General features: G+C 36.9%; 1 protein-coding gene across 1 annotated transcript in view; it reads left to right on the top strand.

The window, feature by feature from the left end:
* spag6 (sperm associated antigen 6) overlaps window positions 1-16,024 on the top strand; it is an 18,149-nt gene extending 2,125 nt beyond the window's left edge. The window contains exons 4-11 of the mRNA XM_028569779.1: window positions 1-16; window positions 221-426; window positions 1,104-1,277; window positions 1,354-1,506; window positions 1,653-1,844; window positions 15,063-15,179; window positions 15,294-15,439; window positions 15,867-16,024. The exon at window positions 1-16 is cut by the window's left edge and continues 168 nt beyond it. Coding sequence (XP_028425580.1) covers window positions 1-16; window positions 221-426; window positions 1,104-1,277; window positions 1,354-1,506; window positions 1,653-1,844; window positions 15,063-15,179; window positions 15,294-15,439; window positions 15,867-15,930 — 1,068 coding nt within the window. The 3' untranslated portion in view covers window positions 15,931-16,024. The remainder of the gene's footprint in view (window positions 17-220; window positions 427-1,103; window positions 1,278-1,353; window positions 1,507-1,652; window positions 1,845-15,062; window positions 15,180-15,293; window positions 15,440-15,866) is intronic.
* The last annotated feature ends 2,125 nt before the right edge of the window (window positions 16,025-18,149 follow it).

The raw sequence follows: 18,149 nt of genomic DNA, 5'->3' as shown, positions 1-18,149 counted from the left end.
GCACGACACAACGCATGTAAGAAAAACACAATAACATGCTTATTAGATTTCTATGATTTTCCGCTGCCTTTTTCCTTACTTTCTTGGTTTGATGAAACATTTTAGCCCATAGGCATATTTTAATTATCATTCTTTGTCTCTCCTTGCACTTGCACACATAGACCCTTTACTTTTATCTGTGTTGTTTTCATGTTTCCCACCTCTTTCCATTACTGTGCAGCGTTGTCTCAGTCGGTCGTGGATGCGGGTGCTGTCCCCCTGCTGGTGCTGTGTCTTCTGGAGCCTGAGATGGCCCTCAAACGCATCGCAGCTTCCACCCTCAGCGACATCTCCAAGCACACACCAGAGCTGGCCCAGACTGTGGTGGACGTTGGTGCCATTGCACATCTGGCACAGATGATACTCAACCCAGACGCCAAACTCAAGGTAGGCCAGCTTAAAGAAAAGCCTTGCATATACAGCTTTTGTTTTTTTCATTAATAAAAAAAAAAAATCTTTATACACTACCCTGTTGGATAATTTTATGAAGTTACAGTAACTGATATTTTTTTTCTTAATTTTGATTTTCTTTCCTTATAACAATGGTTGCCAAATAAGGTAAATAAAGTACCAATACCTGAATATTCATGTAACCTAATGCATGCCCTCTATTGTTTTATTATTGAAGCTTAAGGCTGATTTTAATCATAACAATAGAAATGCAAATGATTTTCTTTAATGCTTTTACTCATCCATTATCCATCATACACATTGAGTACAAAAATACTATTGTAGTAACTCAAAATTCAGTGTACATTTTACAGATCCTGCAATCATACAGAAATCAGGTTTCTATTAGTTTTGGAAAAGATGAAAAAGTGGTGAACGTGAAGTAAAAAAGTGGCACCTATTTTTGACTTTAGAAACAACTACATAGATAATACATTTAATTAGATTTAACTAATGTACCGTCCGAGTGTAGCTTGCAACAGTACAAAAAACAATAACTTTTCAACATAGGTGCTGGCTTTAGACAATGAAGCTGTATTTGAATTTACAAAAATGTGAATGAACTATAATTAATCTATAATGAAATAATCCGACATGTTTTTGTCTCCATCCAGAGGCAGGTGTTCTCAGCCCTCAGTCAGATCAGTAAGCACTCGGTCAGCTTGGCGGAGATGGTGATAGAGGCTGACATCTTCCCTGCAGCAGTGGCCTGCCTCAAAGATCAAGATGACTACGTCAGGAAAAACGTCACCACTCTGATGAGGGAGGTGGTGAAACACACACCAGAGGTAATGCACACACTTAACACTTGTAGGCACAAATATGCCTGGCTGGACACAAAGTTATCTGTGTCTGTGTTTCCAGCTGTCCCAGGTGATTGTGAATTGTGGTGGCATGGCGGCTGTGATCGACTATCTGGGCGAGTGTCGTGGAAACCTGCGGTTGCCGGGGATCATGATGCTGGGATATGTGGCAGCTCACAGTGAGAACCTTGCCATGGCTGTCATTCTCTCCAAGGTGCTAATTTCTCTTCCGATTCTCCTTGAAAAAGCTATTTGACGGCTAAACCCACCACTAAAAGCAGAGCTATTCCTTCAGATTCAGTATGTAGGTCATATTGACTGAACCAGTCCTGCTGTGCTGTGTGTCCTCCTGTCCTACAGGGGGTGCCCCAGCTGGCCCTGTGTCTGTCTGAGGAGCATGAACATCACATCAAGGCGGCCACAGCCTGGACCATCGGCCAGATAGGTCATCACACCCCTGAACACGCCAAGGCAGTGGCCACCTCTGACCTCCTGATCAAACTGCTGGAACTCTACATGGACGCCAGCAGCTCAGAGGACCTGCAAGCCAAAGTAAGTTGATTTGCAGTGAGATAGTGGAATGAGACCTTAAGTAATAAGCAGTGTTTTTTTTATTTTATTTTTTTATCCATCCATCCATCCATCCATCCATCTTCGTCCGCTTATCCGGTGTCGGGTCGCGGGGGGAGCAGCTCCAGCAGGGGACCCCAAACTTCCCTTTCCCGAGCAACATTAACCAGCTCCGACTGGGGATCCCGAGCGTTCCCCAGGCCAGGTTGGAGATATAATCCCTCCACCTAGTCCTGTGTCTTCCCGAGGCCTCCTCCCAGCTGGGCGTGCCTGGAACACCTCCCTAGGGAGGCGCCCAGGGGCATCCTTACCAGATGCCCGAACCACCTCAACTGGCTCCTTTCGGCGCAAAGGAGCAGCGGCTCTCTCCGAGCTCCTCACGGATGAGTGAGCTTCTCACCCTATCTCTAAGGGAGACGCCAGCCACCCTCCTGAGGAAACCCATTTCAGCCGCTTGTACCCTGGATCTCGTTCTTTCGGTCATGACCCAGCCTTCATGACCATAGGTGAGGGTAGGAACGAAAACTGACCGGTAGATCGAGAGCTTTGCCTTCTGGCTAAGCTCTCTTTTCGTCTAACGTGCGATAGATTGAATGCAATACCGCACCCGCTGCGCCCGATTCTCCGACCAATCTCCCGCTCCATTGTCCCCTCACTCGCGAACACAACCCCAAGGTACTTGAACTCCTTCACTTGGGGTAAGGACTCATTCCCTACCTGGAGAAGGCATTCCATCGGTTTCCTGCTGAGAACCATGGCCTCAGATTTAGAGGTGCTGATCCTCATCCCAACCGCTTCACACTCGGTTGCGAACCCGATCCAGTGAGTGCTGAAGGTCGCAGGCCGATGATGCCATCAGGACCACATCATCTGCAAAGAGCAGCGATGAGATCCCCAGCCCACCAAACTGCAACCCCTCCCCACCCCGACTCGCCTCGATATCCTGTCCATAAATACTACAAACAGGATTGGTGACAAAGCGCAGCCCTGGCGGAGGCCAACCCTCACCTGAAACGAGTCCGACTTACTACCGAGAACCCGGACACAGCTCTCGCTTTGGTTGTACAGAGATTGGATGGCCCTGAGAAGAGACCCCCTCACCCCATACTCCCGCAGCACCTCCCACAGTATCTCCCGGGGGACCCGGTCATACGCCTTCTCCAAATCCACAAAACACATGTAGACCGGTTGGGCATACTCCCAGGCTCCCTCCAGGATCCTTGCGAGAGTGAAGAGCTGGTCCGTTGTTCCACGACCAGGGCGGAATCCGCATTGTTCCTCCTCAACCCGAGGTTCGACTATTGGCGAACCCTCCTTTCCAACACCTTGGAGTAGACTTTACCAGGGAGGCTGAGAAGTGTGATACCCCTATAATTGGCACACACCCTCTGGTCCCCCTTTTTTTAAGGGGAACCACCACCCCAGTCTGCCACTCCTTTGGCACCGTCCCCAGACTTCCACGCAATGTTGAAAAGGCGTGTCAACCAGGACAGCCCCTCCACACCCAGAGCCTTGAGCATTTCTGGACGGATCTCATCAATCCCGGGGCTTTGCCACTGTGTAGTTGTTTGACTACATCAGTGACTTCCGCTTGGGAAATCGGCGACAATCCCCCATTATCCTCCAGCTCTGCCTCTAACATAGAGGGCGTATTAGTCGGATTCAGGAGTTCCTCAAAGTGCTCCTTCCACCGCCCTATTACCTCCTCAGTTGAGGTCAACAGTGTCCCATCCTTACTGTACACAGCTTGGATGGTTCCCCTTCCCCCTCCTGAGGTGGCGAACAGTTTTCCAGAAGCACTTTGGTGCCGACCGAAAGTCCTTCTCCATGTCTTCTCCAAACTTCTCCCACACCCGCTGCTTTGCCTCTTTCACGGCAGAGGCTGCAGCCCTTCGGGCCCTTCCGGTACCCTGCAACTGCCTCCGAGTCCTCCGGGATAACATATCCCGGAAAGACTCCTTCTTCAGTCGGACGGCTTCCCTGACCACCGTTGTCCACCACGGTGTTCGTGGGTTACCGCCCCTTGAGGCACCTAAGACCCTAAGACCACAGCTCCTCGCTGCAGCTTCAGCAATGGAAACTTTGAACATTGTCCACTCGGGTTCGATGCCCCCAGCCTCCACAGGGATGCACGAAAAGCTCTGCGGGAGGTGTGAGTTGAAAGTCTGTTGGACAGGGGCCTCCTCCAGACGTTCCCAATTTACCCGCACTACGTTTGGGCTTACCAGGTCTGTCCAGAGTCTTCCCCACCCTCTGACCCAACTCACCACCAGATGGTGATCGGTTGACAGCTCTGCCCCTCTCTTCACCCGAGTGTCCAAAACATACGGCCTCAGATCAGATGAAACGATTATGAAATCGATCATTGACCTTGACCTAGGGTGCTCTGGTACCAGGTACACTTATGAGCATCCCTATGTTCGAACATGGTGTTCGTTATAGACAATCCATGACTAGCACAGAAGTCCAACAACAAACAACCACTCTGGTTTAGATCAGGGAGGCCGTTCCTCCCAATCACGCCTCCAGGTGTCTCCATCATTGCCCACGTGTGCGTTGAAGTCCCCAGCAGAACAATGGAGTCCCCCACTGGAGCCCCATGCAGGACTCCAGTCAAGGTCTCCAAGAAGGCCGAATACTCCGAACTCCTGTTTGGTGCATATGCACAAACAACAGTCAGAGTTTTCCCCCCACAACCCGCAGGGCGTGGGAGGCGACCCTCTCGTCCACGGGGTAAACTCCAACACAGCGGCGCCAGCCGGGGCTTGTGAGTATCCCCACACCCGCCCGGCGCCTCACACCCTGGGCAACTCCGGAGAAGAAAAGAGTCCAACCCCTATCCAGGAGTATGGTTCCAGAACCAAGACTGTGCGTAGAGGTAAGCCCCACCAGATCTAACCGGTAGCGCTCCACCTCCCGCACCAGTTCCGGCTCCTTCCCCCACAGAGAGGTGACGTTCCACGTCCCCAGAGCCAGCGTCTGCTGCCCGGGTCTGGTCCGTCGAGGCCCCTGACCTTCACTGCCACCCATGTGGCATCGCACCCGACCCCAACGGTTCCTCCCACAGGTGGTGGGCCCATGGGATTTATTTTTTTATCACAACTGAAATTAAAGTAAAAGTTTGCTCATGCGTTACCTCCCAAAAACAGACACATTTTAGATTTCTAGTTTCAGTGGCTCTGAGACCAACTACAAATAGTCAAGACACAGGCAAACTAAAAAAAAATGCTAGAAAATAGAGAAAACCCAAACAAATAGAGAAACGTGGTGCAGTAGCTTACACGACATTGTATATGTTCATGACATACTATACTATAACATTTGTTATGACTTCGGCTTAACATATTATAGTATGACTTTTTATGGTATACTAATGGGTATACTGTATGACATTTTTATTACATTTTTTCATCATAAAATGACTTTTTTGGGATTTTTTTGACATTTTTTTCACATATACTATGACTTATTTATTATTTTGTCGACATTCTACTCTATGATTTTTTTCGACATACTATACTATGACTTTTTTCAACTTACTATACTATAACTTTTCTAATGATTTTTTTCGACACACTATACTAACACTTTTTTTATGATCTTTTTGACATACTATACTAAGATTTTTTTTTGACATACTATACTATGACTTATTTAGACATACTATACTGTCTTTTTTATGACTTTTTTCGACATACCATATTATGACTTTTTTCAACGTACTATACTATAACTTTTCTAATGATTTTTTTGACATACTAAAATATGACTTTTTTATTACACTTTTTTTGACTAACTATATAACTTTTCTAATGATTTTTTCAGCATACTTTACTATGACTTTTTATAATTTTTTCAACATACTATACTATGACTTTTTTTTGACATGCTATACTATGACTTTTTTCAAATTTTTTCGACATTCTATACTATGACTTTTTTAGAAGTACTATGCTATTACTTTTTTCAACATACTATACTATGGCTTTTTTATCACTGTTTTTGACATACTATACTATGGTTTTTTTTAATCACTTTTTTCGACATATTATACTATGGCTTTTTCCAAATACTATACTATGGCTTTTTTCCACATACTGTTTATTTGAAAGAACCCCGTTATTATGTTTACACATAACTATAGCAGAATAAATCACTTTGGTTCGTTCGAACATACGTACTGTATGTTGAGCACTATGGATTAGCATTACCTTAACCACTCAGCCGCCTCATCTGCCTATCCCTGCATGTATACTATATCAACATACTATACTATAACTTTTTTATGACTTTTTTCAACATACTATACTATGACATTTCTAATGCTTTTTTCAACATACTATACTATGGCTTTTTTATCACTTTTTTCTACATACTATATTATGGCTTTTTTCAACATACTATATTATGGCTTTTTTATCACTTTTTTCAACATACTATACTATGGCTTTTTTATCACTTTTTTCTACATACTATATTATGGCTTTTTTCAACATACTATATTATGGCTTTTTTATCACTTTTTTCAACATACTATACTATGGCTTTTTTATCACTTTTTTCAACATACTATACTATGGCTTTTTTATCACTTTTTTCCACATACTATATTATGGCTTTTTCAACATACTATATTATGGCTTTTTAACACTTTTTTTTTTATGGCTTTTCATAAATTTTTGACATACTATACTAGGGCTTTTTAATCACTTTTTCAACATACTATACTATGGCTTTTTATCACTTTTTCAACATACTATACTATGGCGTTTCATCACTTTTTTCGACATACTATACTATGGCTTTTTCAACATACTATACTATGGCTTTTTATCACTTTTTTTTTCAACATACTATACTATGGCTTTTTTATCACTTTTTTCAACATACTATACTATGGCTTTTTCAACATACTATACTATGGCTTTTTTATCACTTTTTTCCACATACTATACTATGGCTTTTTTCAACATACTATACTATGGCTTTTTTATCACTTTTTTCAACATACTATACTATGGCTTTTTTATCACTTTTTCAACATACTATACTATGGCTTTTTTCAACATACTATACTATGGCTTTTTTATCACTTTTTCCACATACTATACTATGGCTTTTTTATCACTTTTTTCAACATACTATACTATGGCTTTTTTCAACATACTATATTATGGCTTTTTTATCACTTTTTTTTTATGGCTTTTTCATAAATTTTTGACATACTATACTAGGGCTTTTTTAATCACTTTTTTCAACATACTATACTATGGCTTTTTTTAATCACTTTTTTCAACATACTATACTATGGCTTTTTTATCACTTTTTTCCACATACTATACTATGGCTTTTTTATCACTTTTTTCAACATACTATACTATGGTTTTTTTTAATCACTTTTTTCAACATGCTATACTATGGCTTTTTTTAATCACTTTTTTCAACATACTATACTATGGCTTTTTTATCACTTTTTTCCACATACTATACAATGGCTTTTTTCAACATACTATACTATGGCTTTTTTTATCACTTTTTTCAACATACTATACTATGGCTTTTTTCAACATACTATACTATGGTTTTTTTATCACTTTTTTCTACATACTATATTATGGCTTTTTTCAACATACTATATTATGGCTTTTTTATCACTTTTTTCAACATACTATACTATGACTTTTTTATCACTTTTTTCTACATACTATATTATGGCTTTTTTCAACATAATATATTATGCCTTTTTTATCACTTTTTTCAACATACTATACTATGGCTTTTTTATCACTTTTTTCTACATACTATATTATGGCTTTTTTCAACATACTATATTATGGCTTTTTTATCACTTTTTTCAACATACTATACTATGGCTTTTTTATCACTTTTTTCCACATACTATATTATGGCTTTTTTCAACATACTATATTATGGCTTTTTTATCACTTTTTTTTATGGCTTTTTCATAAATTTTTGACATACTATACTAGGGCTTTTTTTATCACTTTTTTCAACATACTATACTATGGCTTTTTTCAACATACTATATTATGGCTTTTTTATCACTTTTTTTTATGGCTTTTTCATAAATTTTTGACATACTATACTAGGGCTTTTTTTATCACTTTTTTCTACATACTATATTATGGCTTTTTTCAACATACTATATTATGGCTTTTTTATCACTTTTTTCAACATACTATACTATGGCTTTTTTATCACTTTTTTCAACATACTATACTATGGCTTTTTTATCACTTTTTTCCACATACTATATTATGGCTTTTTTCAACATACTATATTATGGCTTTTTTATCACTTTTTTCAACATACTATACTATGGCTTTTTTATCACTTTTTTCTACATACTATATTATGGCTTTTTTCAACATACTATATTATGGCTTTTTTATCACTTTTTTCAACATACTATACTATGGCTTTTTTATCACTTTTTTCCACATACTATACTATGGCTTTTTTATCACTTTTTTCAACATACTATACTATGGTTTTTTTTAATCACTTTTTTCAACATGCTATACTATGGCTTTTTTTAATCACTTTTTTCAACATACTATACTATGACTTTTTTATCACTTTTTTCAACATACTATACTATGGCTTTTTTCAACATACTATACTATGGCTTTTTTATCACTTTTTTCCACATACTATACTATGGCTTTTTTTAATCACTTTTTTCAACATACTATACTATGGCTTTTTTATCACTTTTTTCCACATACTATACTATGGCTTTTTTATCACTTTTTTCAACATACTATACTATGACTTTTTTTAATCACTTTTTTCAACATACTATACTATGACTTTTTTATCACTTTTTTCAACATACTATACTATGGCTTTTTTCAACATACTATACTATGGCTTTTTTTATCACTTTTTTCAACATACTATACTATGGCTTTTTTCAACATACTATATTATGGCTTTTTTATCACTTTTTTCAACATACTATATTATGGCTTTTTTCAACATACTATATTATGGCTTTTTTATCATCTTTTTCAACATACTATACTATGGCTTTTTTTATCACTTTTTCTACATACTATATTATGGCTTTTTTTCAACATACTATATTATGGCTTTTTTATCACTTTTTTTCAACATACTATACTATGGCTTTTTTATCACTTTTTTCTACATACTATATTATGGCTTTTTTCAACATACTATATTATGGCTTTTTTATCACTTTTTTCAACATACTATACTATGGCTTTTTTATCACTTTTTTCAACATACTATACTATGGCTTTTTTTATCACTTTTTCCACATACTATATTATGGCTTTTTTCAACATACTATATTATGGCTTTTTTATCACTTTTTTTTATGGCTTTTTCATAAATTTTTGACATACTATACTAGGGCTTTTTTTATCACTTTTTTCAACATACTATACTATGGCTTTTTTCAACATACTATATTATGGATTTTTTCAACATACTATATTATGGCTTTTTTATCACTTTTTTTTATGGCTTTTTCATAAATTTTTGACATACTATACTAGGGCTTTTTTTATCACTTTTTTCTACATACTATATTATGGCTTTTTTATCACTTTTTTCAACATACTATACTATGGCTTTTTTATCACTTTTTTCAACATACTATATTATGGCTTTTTTATCACTTTTTTCAACATACTATACTATGGCTTTTTTATCACTTTTTTCAACATACTATACTATGGCTTTTTTTATCACTTTTTTCCACATACTATATTATGGCTTTTTTCAACATACTATATTATGGCTTTTTTATCACTTTTTTTTATGGCTTTTTCATAAATTTTTGACATACTATACTAGGGCTTTTTTAATCACTTTTTTCAACATACTATACTATGGCTTTTTTTAATCACTTTTTTCAACATACTATACTATGGCTTTTTTATCACTTTTTTCCACATACTATACTATGGCTTTTTTATCACTTTTTTCAACATACTATGGTTTTTTTAATCACTTTTTTTCAACATGCTATACTATGGCTTTTTTTAATCACTTTTTTCAACATACTATACTATGACTTTTTTATCACTTTTTTCAACATACTATACTATGGCTTTTTTCAACATACTATACTATGGCTTTTTTCAACATACTATACTATGGCTTTTTTATCACTTTTTTCCACATACTATATTATGGCTTTTTTCAACATACTATATTATGGCTTTTTTATCACTTTTTTCAACATACTATACTATGGCTTTTTTCAACATACTATACTATGGCTTTTTTATCACTTTTTTCCACATACTATATTATGGCTTTTTTCAACATACTATATTATGGCTTTTTTATCACTTTTTTTTTATGGCTTTTTCATAAATTTTTGACATACTATACTAGGGCTTTTTTAATCACTTTTTTCAACATACTATACTATGGCTTTTTTTTTATCACTTTTTTCGACATATTATACTATGGCTTTTTTATCACTTTCTTCAACATATTATACTATGGCTTTTTTATCACTTTCTTCGACATACTATACTATGGCTTTTTTATCACTTTTTTCGACATACTATACTATGACTTTTTTTGACATACTATACTATGACTTTTCTAATGTTTTTTTCAACATACTATATTTTGACTTATTTCGACATACTATACTATGACTTTTTTATCACTTTTTTATGGCTTTTTCATAAATTTTCAACATACTATACTATGGCTTTTTTATCACTTTTTTCCACATACTATACTATGGCTTTTTTAATCACTTTTTTCAACATACTTTACTATGGCTTTTTTAATCACTTTTTTCAACATACTATACTATGGCTTTTTTTAATCACTTTTTTCGACATATTATACTATGGCTTTTTCATCACTTTTTTCGACATACTATACTATGACTTTTTTTGAACATACTATACTAAAGTAGTGATAACATTAGCATTTCTCTGCGAGAAACTGATAACACTGTAGCAAAGATAATTATTTGAAAGAACCCCGTTATGTTTACACATACAGTGAGGAAAATAAGTATTTGAACCCTGCTATTTTGCAAGTTCTCCCACTTGGAAATCATGGAGGGGTCTGAAATTGTCATCGTAGGTGCATGTCCACTGTGAGAGACATAATCTAAAAAGAAAATATCCAGAAATCACAATATATGATTTTTTAACTATTTATTTGTATGATACAGCTGCAAATAAGTATTTGAACACCTGTCTATCAGCTAGAATTCTGACCCTCAAAGACCTGTTAGTCTGCCTTTAAAATATCCACCTCCACTCCATTTATTATCCTAAATTAGATGCACCTGTTTGAGGTTGTTAGCTGCATAAAGACACCTGTCTACCCCATACAATCAGTAAGAATCCCACTACTAACATGGCCAAGACCAAAGAGCTTTCCAAAGACACTAGAGACAAAATTGTACACCTCCACAAGGCTGGAAAGGGCTACGGGGAAATTGCCAAGCAGCTTGGTGAAAAAAAGGTACAAGCACCTACAATGACAATTTCAGACCCCTCCATGATTTCTAAGTGGGAGAACTTGCAAAATAGCAGGGTGTTCAAATACTTATTTTCCTCACTGTAACTATAGCAGAATAAATCACTTTGGTTCATCAAGGAGGGGATTTGAACATACGTATGTTGAGCACAATGGGTTAGCAATCCATCACATTAACCACTCAGCCACCTCATCTGCCTATCCCTGTGTTCAATTAAATTTTATTTATAGTATCAAATCATAACACGCGTTATCTCAAGACACTTTACAGATAGAATAGGTCTACACCACACTCTATAATTTACAAAGCCCCAACAATTACAGTAATTCCCTCAAGAGCAAGCAGTGCAACAGTGGCGAGGAAAAACTCCCTCTTGGGAAGAAACCTCGGACAGACCCAGACTCTTGGTAGGCGGTGTCTGACGGTGCCGGTTGGGGATGCGATGAACAGTGGCAATAATAGTCACATTATTAACGGAACAGTGACTTCAAATGGTAGTCGTAGTAGTTCATGTCATATCAGTGCACTGCAGGGCGTTACAGGATGTAGCGTGGCCCAGCAGAGCATGGATGGACGTAGCAGGAAGCAGCAGGGTTCAGCAGGACGCAGCATGACATTGCAGGGCACCGCAGAGCTTAGCAGGGAGTGTAGCAGGACCACGGCGACAGCTGCAACCAGGATCTTGGTGCCCACGTTCTCCAAGGAAATACGCTCTCTGGGGAGTTTACTCTCCGGAGTCCTTATGTTTTTTCAAACTAGGATTAGTAACAAGCATTTCTGGGACGGGATGCACACAAATGGTAATACAAAGGGAGAGGAGAGAGCAGCTCAGTGTGTCAAAGGAAGGAAGTCCCCCGGCAGTCTAGAACTATAACAGCGTAACTAAGAGAGACAGGTCAAAAGGAGAGGTTGCCTGTTCGGGCTTGAAACTCTCCCCTGCCGGATCGGGCTGTGCTGGCCTGCCTCCCTCTACTTTTGTTATATTATTAATCTAATGACTATGAAGAGAAGCATGTGGGCCTGGTTAGGCAGACGCTGCAACTCCTCACTCCCTAACTATAAGCTTTATCAAATAGGAGAGTTTTAAGTTCATTCTTAAATGCGGTGACAGTTTCTGCCCCCCAAACCCAGATTGGGACCTGGTTCCATAGGAGAGGAGCCTGATAACTGAAGGCTCTTGCTCCCATTCTACTTTTAGAGACTCTAGGTACCACCAGTAACTCTGCATTCTGGGAGTGCAGTACTCTAGTGGGACAATAGGGTATTAGGAGCTCTTCTAGATATGATGGTGCTTGACCATTTAGAGTTTTGTGAGTCAGGAGAAGGATTTTAAATTCAATCCTGGATTTTACAGGAAGCCAATGCAGAGAAGCCAATACAGGAGAAATATGATCTCTTTTCTTAGTTCTTGTGAGAACATGCGCTGCAGCATTCTGGATCAGCTGGAGAGTCTTAAGGGACTTATTTGAGCAACCTGACAGTAGGGACTTACAATAGTCCAGCCTGGAAGTAACGAATGCATGGACTAGTTTTTCAGCATCGTTTTGAGACAGGATAGTCCTAATTTTTGCAATGTTAGGAAGATACATACTATATCAACATACTATACTATGACTTTTTTTATGACTTTTTTCGACATGCTATACTATGACATTTGTAATGCTTTTTTCAACATACTATATTTTGACTTATTTCGACATACATATATATAGTATGTTGAAAAAAAGCAAGGACTTTTTTATGATTTTTTTATATACTATGAAAATTTTCGACATACTATACTATGATTTTTTTATCACTTTTTTCAACATACTATACTATGACTTCTTTCTACATACTATACTATGGCTTTTCTTAATCACTTTTTTCAACATACTATACTATGGCTTTTTTAAATAACTTTTTTCAACATACTATACTATAGCTTTTTCATCACTTTTTTCAACATACTATACTATGGCTTTTTTTAATCACTTTTTTATACTATGGCTTTTTTTAATCACTTTTTTTTTCGACATACTATAGTATGACTTTTTTCGACATACTATACTAAAGTAGTGATAACATTAGCATTTCTCTGGCAGAAACTGATAACACTGTAGCAAAGATAATTATTTGAAAGAACCCAGTTATTATGTTAGCATATAACTGTAGCAGAATAAATCAATTTGGTTTGACAAGGAGGGGATTCAAACACACATATGTTGAGCACAATGGATTAGCATTCCATCACCTTAACCACTCAGCCGCCTAATGTGCCTGTCCCTATGTACATACTATATCAACATACTATGACTTTTTAAAATAATTTTTTTGACACTCTTTTATGACGATTTTTCGACATACTATTGTATGACTTTTTTTATGACTTTTTTCGACATACTATACCATGGCTTTTTTATCACTCTTTTCGACATACTATACTATGGCTTTTTATCACTTTTTTCCACATACTATACTATGTCTTTTTTCCACATACTATACTATGGCTTTTTTATCACTTTTTTCAACATACTATACTATGACTTCTTTCTACATACTATACTATGGTTTTTTTTAATCACTTTTTTCCACATACTATACTATGACTTCTTTCCATATACTATATTATGGCTTTTTTTAATCACTTTTTTCAACATACTATACTATGGCTTTTTTCTCACTTTTTTCGACATATTATACTATGGCTTTTTATCACTCTTTTAGACATACTATAATATGACTTTTTTCGACATACTATGCTAAAGTAGTGATAACATTAGCATTTCTCTGGGAGAAACTGATAACACTGTAGCAAAGATAATTAGTTTTACATTTTATTATGTTTACACATAACTATAGCAGAATAAATCATTTTGGTTTGACAATGAGGGGGATTCGAACACACATATTGAACATAATGGATTAGCAGGCCATTACCTTAACCACTCAGCCACCTCATCTGCCTATCCCTGCATACATACTACATCAACATACTATACTATGACTTTTTTATGACTTTTTTTCGACATGCTATACTATGGCTTTTTTATCACTTTTTTTGACATACTATATTATTACTTTTTCAAAATACTATACTATGACATTTTTCAACATACTGTACTGTGAGTTTTTTCAACATACTATACTATGGCTTTTTTAGGATTTTTTTGACATACTAACTATGACTTTCTTATGACTTTTCTAATGATTTTTTCCGACAAATTATAGTATGACTTTTTAGGATTTTTTTTGACATACTATACTATGACTTTCTTATGACTTTTTTCAACATACTATACAATGACTTTTGTATGATTTTTTGACATACTAAATTTAATTTTTTTGGACATACTATTTTATTGCATATTCAACATTCTATACTATGTATTTTTTAGGATTTTGTCGACATTCAACAGTGACTTTTTGCGACAGCCTTTACTATGAGTTTTGTTCAGACTTTTTTGTGACATAATTTATTAGCTTACACTTACATCAAGGCATATATACAAGTGATATCTTTAATGGAAATTAGCCTTTAGTGCATTCCTAGACGGTATTAAAAGAGGACTCTTTTCATACAGTCATACAAAGAGCTATATAAAGTCACAGGTCAGCTGGTATCGAATATAACTTGGTAGAAAGCTGAGAGAAAGAGAAAAGCTTTATATGACTGTTTATGCATATTTCCTTCCTCCTTCTCTTCTCAGTGTAAGAAGGCTCTGAAGAGCATTCTGCAGAAGTGCACGTACCTGCCAGGTCTGGAGCCCCTCCTCTACGATGTTCCAAGCAACATCCTCAAATATGTTGTCTGCCAGTTCAGCAAGGTGAGTGACTACAACCTCAATCATTAATCTGCAATAAAAATATTAATGTCAGTTTTTGTTTTGTTGATTAAAATTTTATATCTGTATTATACACTGTTTTTAATCTCCTCAAAGGTGCTGCCTAATGACAGTAAGGCTCGCCGTCTATTTGTGACCAGCGGGGGGCTGAAGAAAGTGCAAGAGATCGATGCTGAGCCTGGCTCCTCTCTACAGGAGCACATCAATGCTATCAACAGTTGTTTTCCTGAAGAGATAGTCAGGTTGGTTTTTCTCCCCCCACACACACAGACACTCACATGCTAAAACAAATGCTTTGTTGACATCAAAACCCTTTGTATGGAACACCTCTGAGATATCTAGGAGTGACTGATGAGAAGACATCATCATATACATGGTAGTAATTTTAGATCTGTGTGCTGACTCAGCAGTACATTTTTAGTATCATTTTCTTATCTCCATCCCATATTCCCGTCCTATTATCCTCTGATCTTATTTATTTTTAGCATTTATTCAGAGTAACAATGAGCCTAAATGTATTATAATGAAATATATAATTAGAATTAAGAATAAACTAGAATACATTTAGTTGTATGATAATAGTTAAAAGGACAAAATATCCTTCAGTATAAAACAGTGTTGGATATTTACAGAATGTGTATGTGTGTGTACGTGTGTGTATCGTTTCAGGTACTACTCCCCTGGCTACTCAGAAGTCTTGCTACAGCGGTTAGAGAACTACCAGCCGGCCTGACATCAGTTCACACTACACATCTTGTTCAAATGTTAACATGAATATGTACCATGCCTATGCCTTTACAGTAAATGTAAGCTGTTTTAAAGAGCAATTTCTCATCTTTTATATTATTTTTGTTATACCTTTAAATGCATATTGGTGGTAACTGCAGCTTGTGTGAAGAAAGATATAGGAGACACTAAAGATATAATAAAGGGCATTTCATGGAAACTTTCTTATGCCTCCTATTGAGAGGTCAAAGGTGAAAGACACTTCGGCAAGCTGGATGCTTGCTGCTGGCACTTGATTTTAACCTGAGTCCCATTATTTAAGAGCAGCTTAGACATGTCTACTACATACACACCTTCCGTTTTCATTACGAACTAAGATAGGCTACCGTGTGTACACGGCCTGGGACTTTGAATCTCTCGCTGTCTGTCCTGTGGTTGCAGGGGTCAGACTGCCCCCTGGCGGCCGTGACTCCTCACTGCAGCTCAGGTAGGCGTGTGTGTGTGTGTGTGTGTGTGTGTGTGTGTGTGTGTGTGTAGCAGCTGCAGCGCACATGGCGAGCCGCTCTTTGTTTATTGTCTGCTTGGTTGTCTCTGCTTGTTCTCCACATTATACTGACGAAGTGACGGTGCAAATGAGCCTCCGCCCTCTCATCGCTGCGGAGATCTGAACATGTTCCGTACAGCTGTCAACCCCCCCTCTTCAAAAATCTGATTTAAATATATCGCCGGGTGTAGCCTATTGTTCATGTCTTGCGATGTAGGCCTATAGGTTTTCTTCCTACTGAATAGTTTTAGAAAAAGAGGGCGGCTTAGATTTCCCTTATAATATTAATTAATAAATAGCCTACAGACTATATGGTTGATAGGTTAGCCTAAAAAAATAAACCTATAACCCGTAGTTTCCGCGTTATTCAGGCATATAGGGAACAAAAATATATATATTTAAGGTAAACAAACCCAGGCAGGATCGAAAGCACGACATTCGCATTTCCCTTAGTATATTATAGGCCTACCCTGTAGGATAGTCCAGCTTTGGCTTTTAATCAATAGTTCAACATAGTCGGTTGCAAAACAACAGGCCTACACTGCCTTTTGCTCCCATTAAGAGTAAGAACTTACTCTTTGTTCTAATGTATTGATGCTGAATGAAAACGTATAAACCTGTCTTCGAAATCTAAATATTAAGAAATTAAAGTATAATGAAAATGTTACTTTGGAGTGTGATGGTGCGTTGCTAACATGGCGACAAGAAGGGAAAGTTGGCTAACTAATAAATAAACTTACAAGCGAGGGCGTTTTTGAGAAGAAAAAAAAAGAACTTTAAAAAGTTGGTCCTGATGTAGTTTAACTAAATTTGGATTTACATAATAAAAAACTAAAAAAGCATTAAGGCACGTCTTCTGCTCAGTTTTTGCAATATCTTTTGTAAAAAGGAAAAGCAGATACAACACTCTAAATAAATATTTCTATTCAAATGATGTGCGTATGATTTCAATGTAATATTTCTTCTTGCTTTCATCTGGTATAATAGCCATTTATTTGTGACATTTGATATTTTACGTGCAGAAGGCACATTTGCATACTATTTGGTATTCAGACAAAATAAAATAAAAAGGCAGAGACAATATTTTGACGTTGAACGCCTAATATTTTAGCCTGTATCATTTTTGTGTTCGGGTAATCACCACACTGCTGGAAGACTACACTCAGTTATGCATGAGACGATTTAAATCGTGTCGCAACAGTATAGTTTATTTTTTTGCTAAATTCAAGTCTTTGCGTTTTTGGTTTATCATTATGATGATCCAAAAAAAAAAACAAAAAAAAACGAATGAATGAAAAAATGAATAAAGAAGCGGTTTCTCAATACCTTTATGTTTTTCGTTATCGTTGATCTTTCAGCTTTTTTGTGCATCCATTGTTCTCTAAATTTAAATGTTACTTTAAATGTTGTTTTAAATGTAACAGGAAAGGGCAGGCTATTCAACTAGAGATGAGACTGATGCATGAGGTCAATAATCCCCCAAAAATAATGCCTCTAGTTTTCTTTGCAAACATGACATGATTTTGTTAATCATGTACACAAAGTGGAACGATTAAACCCTGCAAAACTATTGATTTAAGAGTCATGGGGAAGCCGTTCACTTCTTCCTCTCCTACTCCGCAGCATTAACAACAGTGTGCAATATGTCACTTCAAATACTGAGCATCAGTGTAACATTTTTA

This window comes from Perca flavescens, chromosome 22 (assembly GCF_004354835.1).
Source record: "Perca flavescens isolate YP-PL-M2 chromosome 22, PFLA_1.0, whole genome shotgun sequence".
NCBI classification, from domain to species: Eukaryota; Metazoa; Chordata; class Actinopteri; order Perciformes; family Percidae; genus Perca; species Perca flavescens.
Note: the sequence above shows the minus strand (reverse complement) of the source record. Positions and strands in the feature narration are given on the sequence as shown.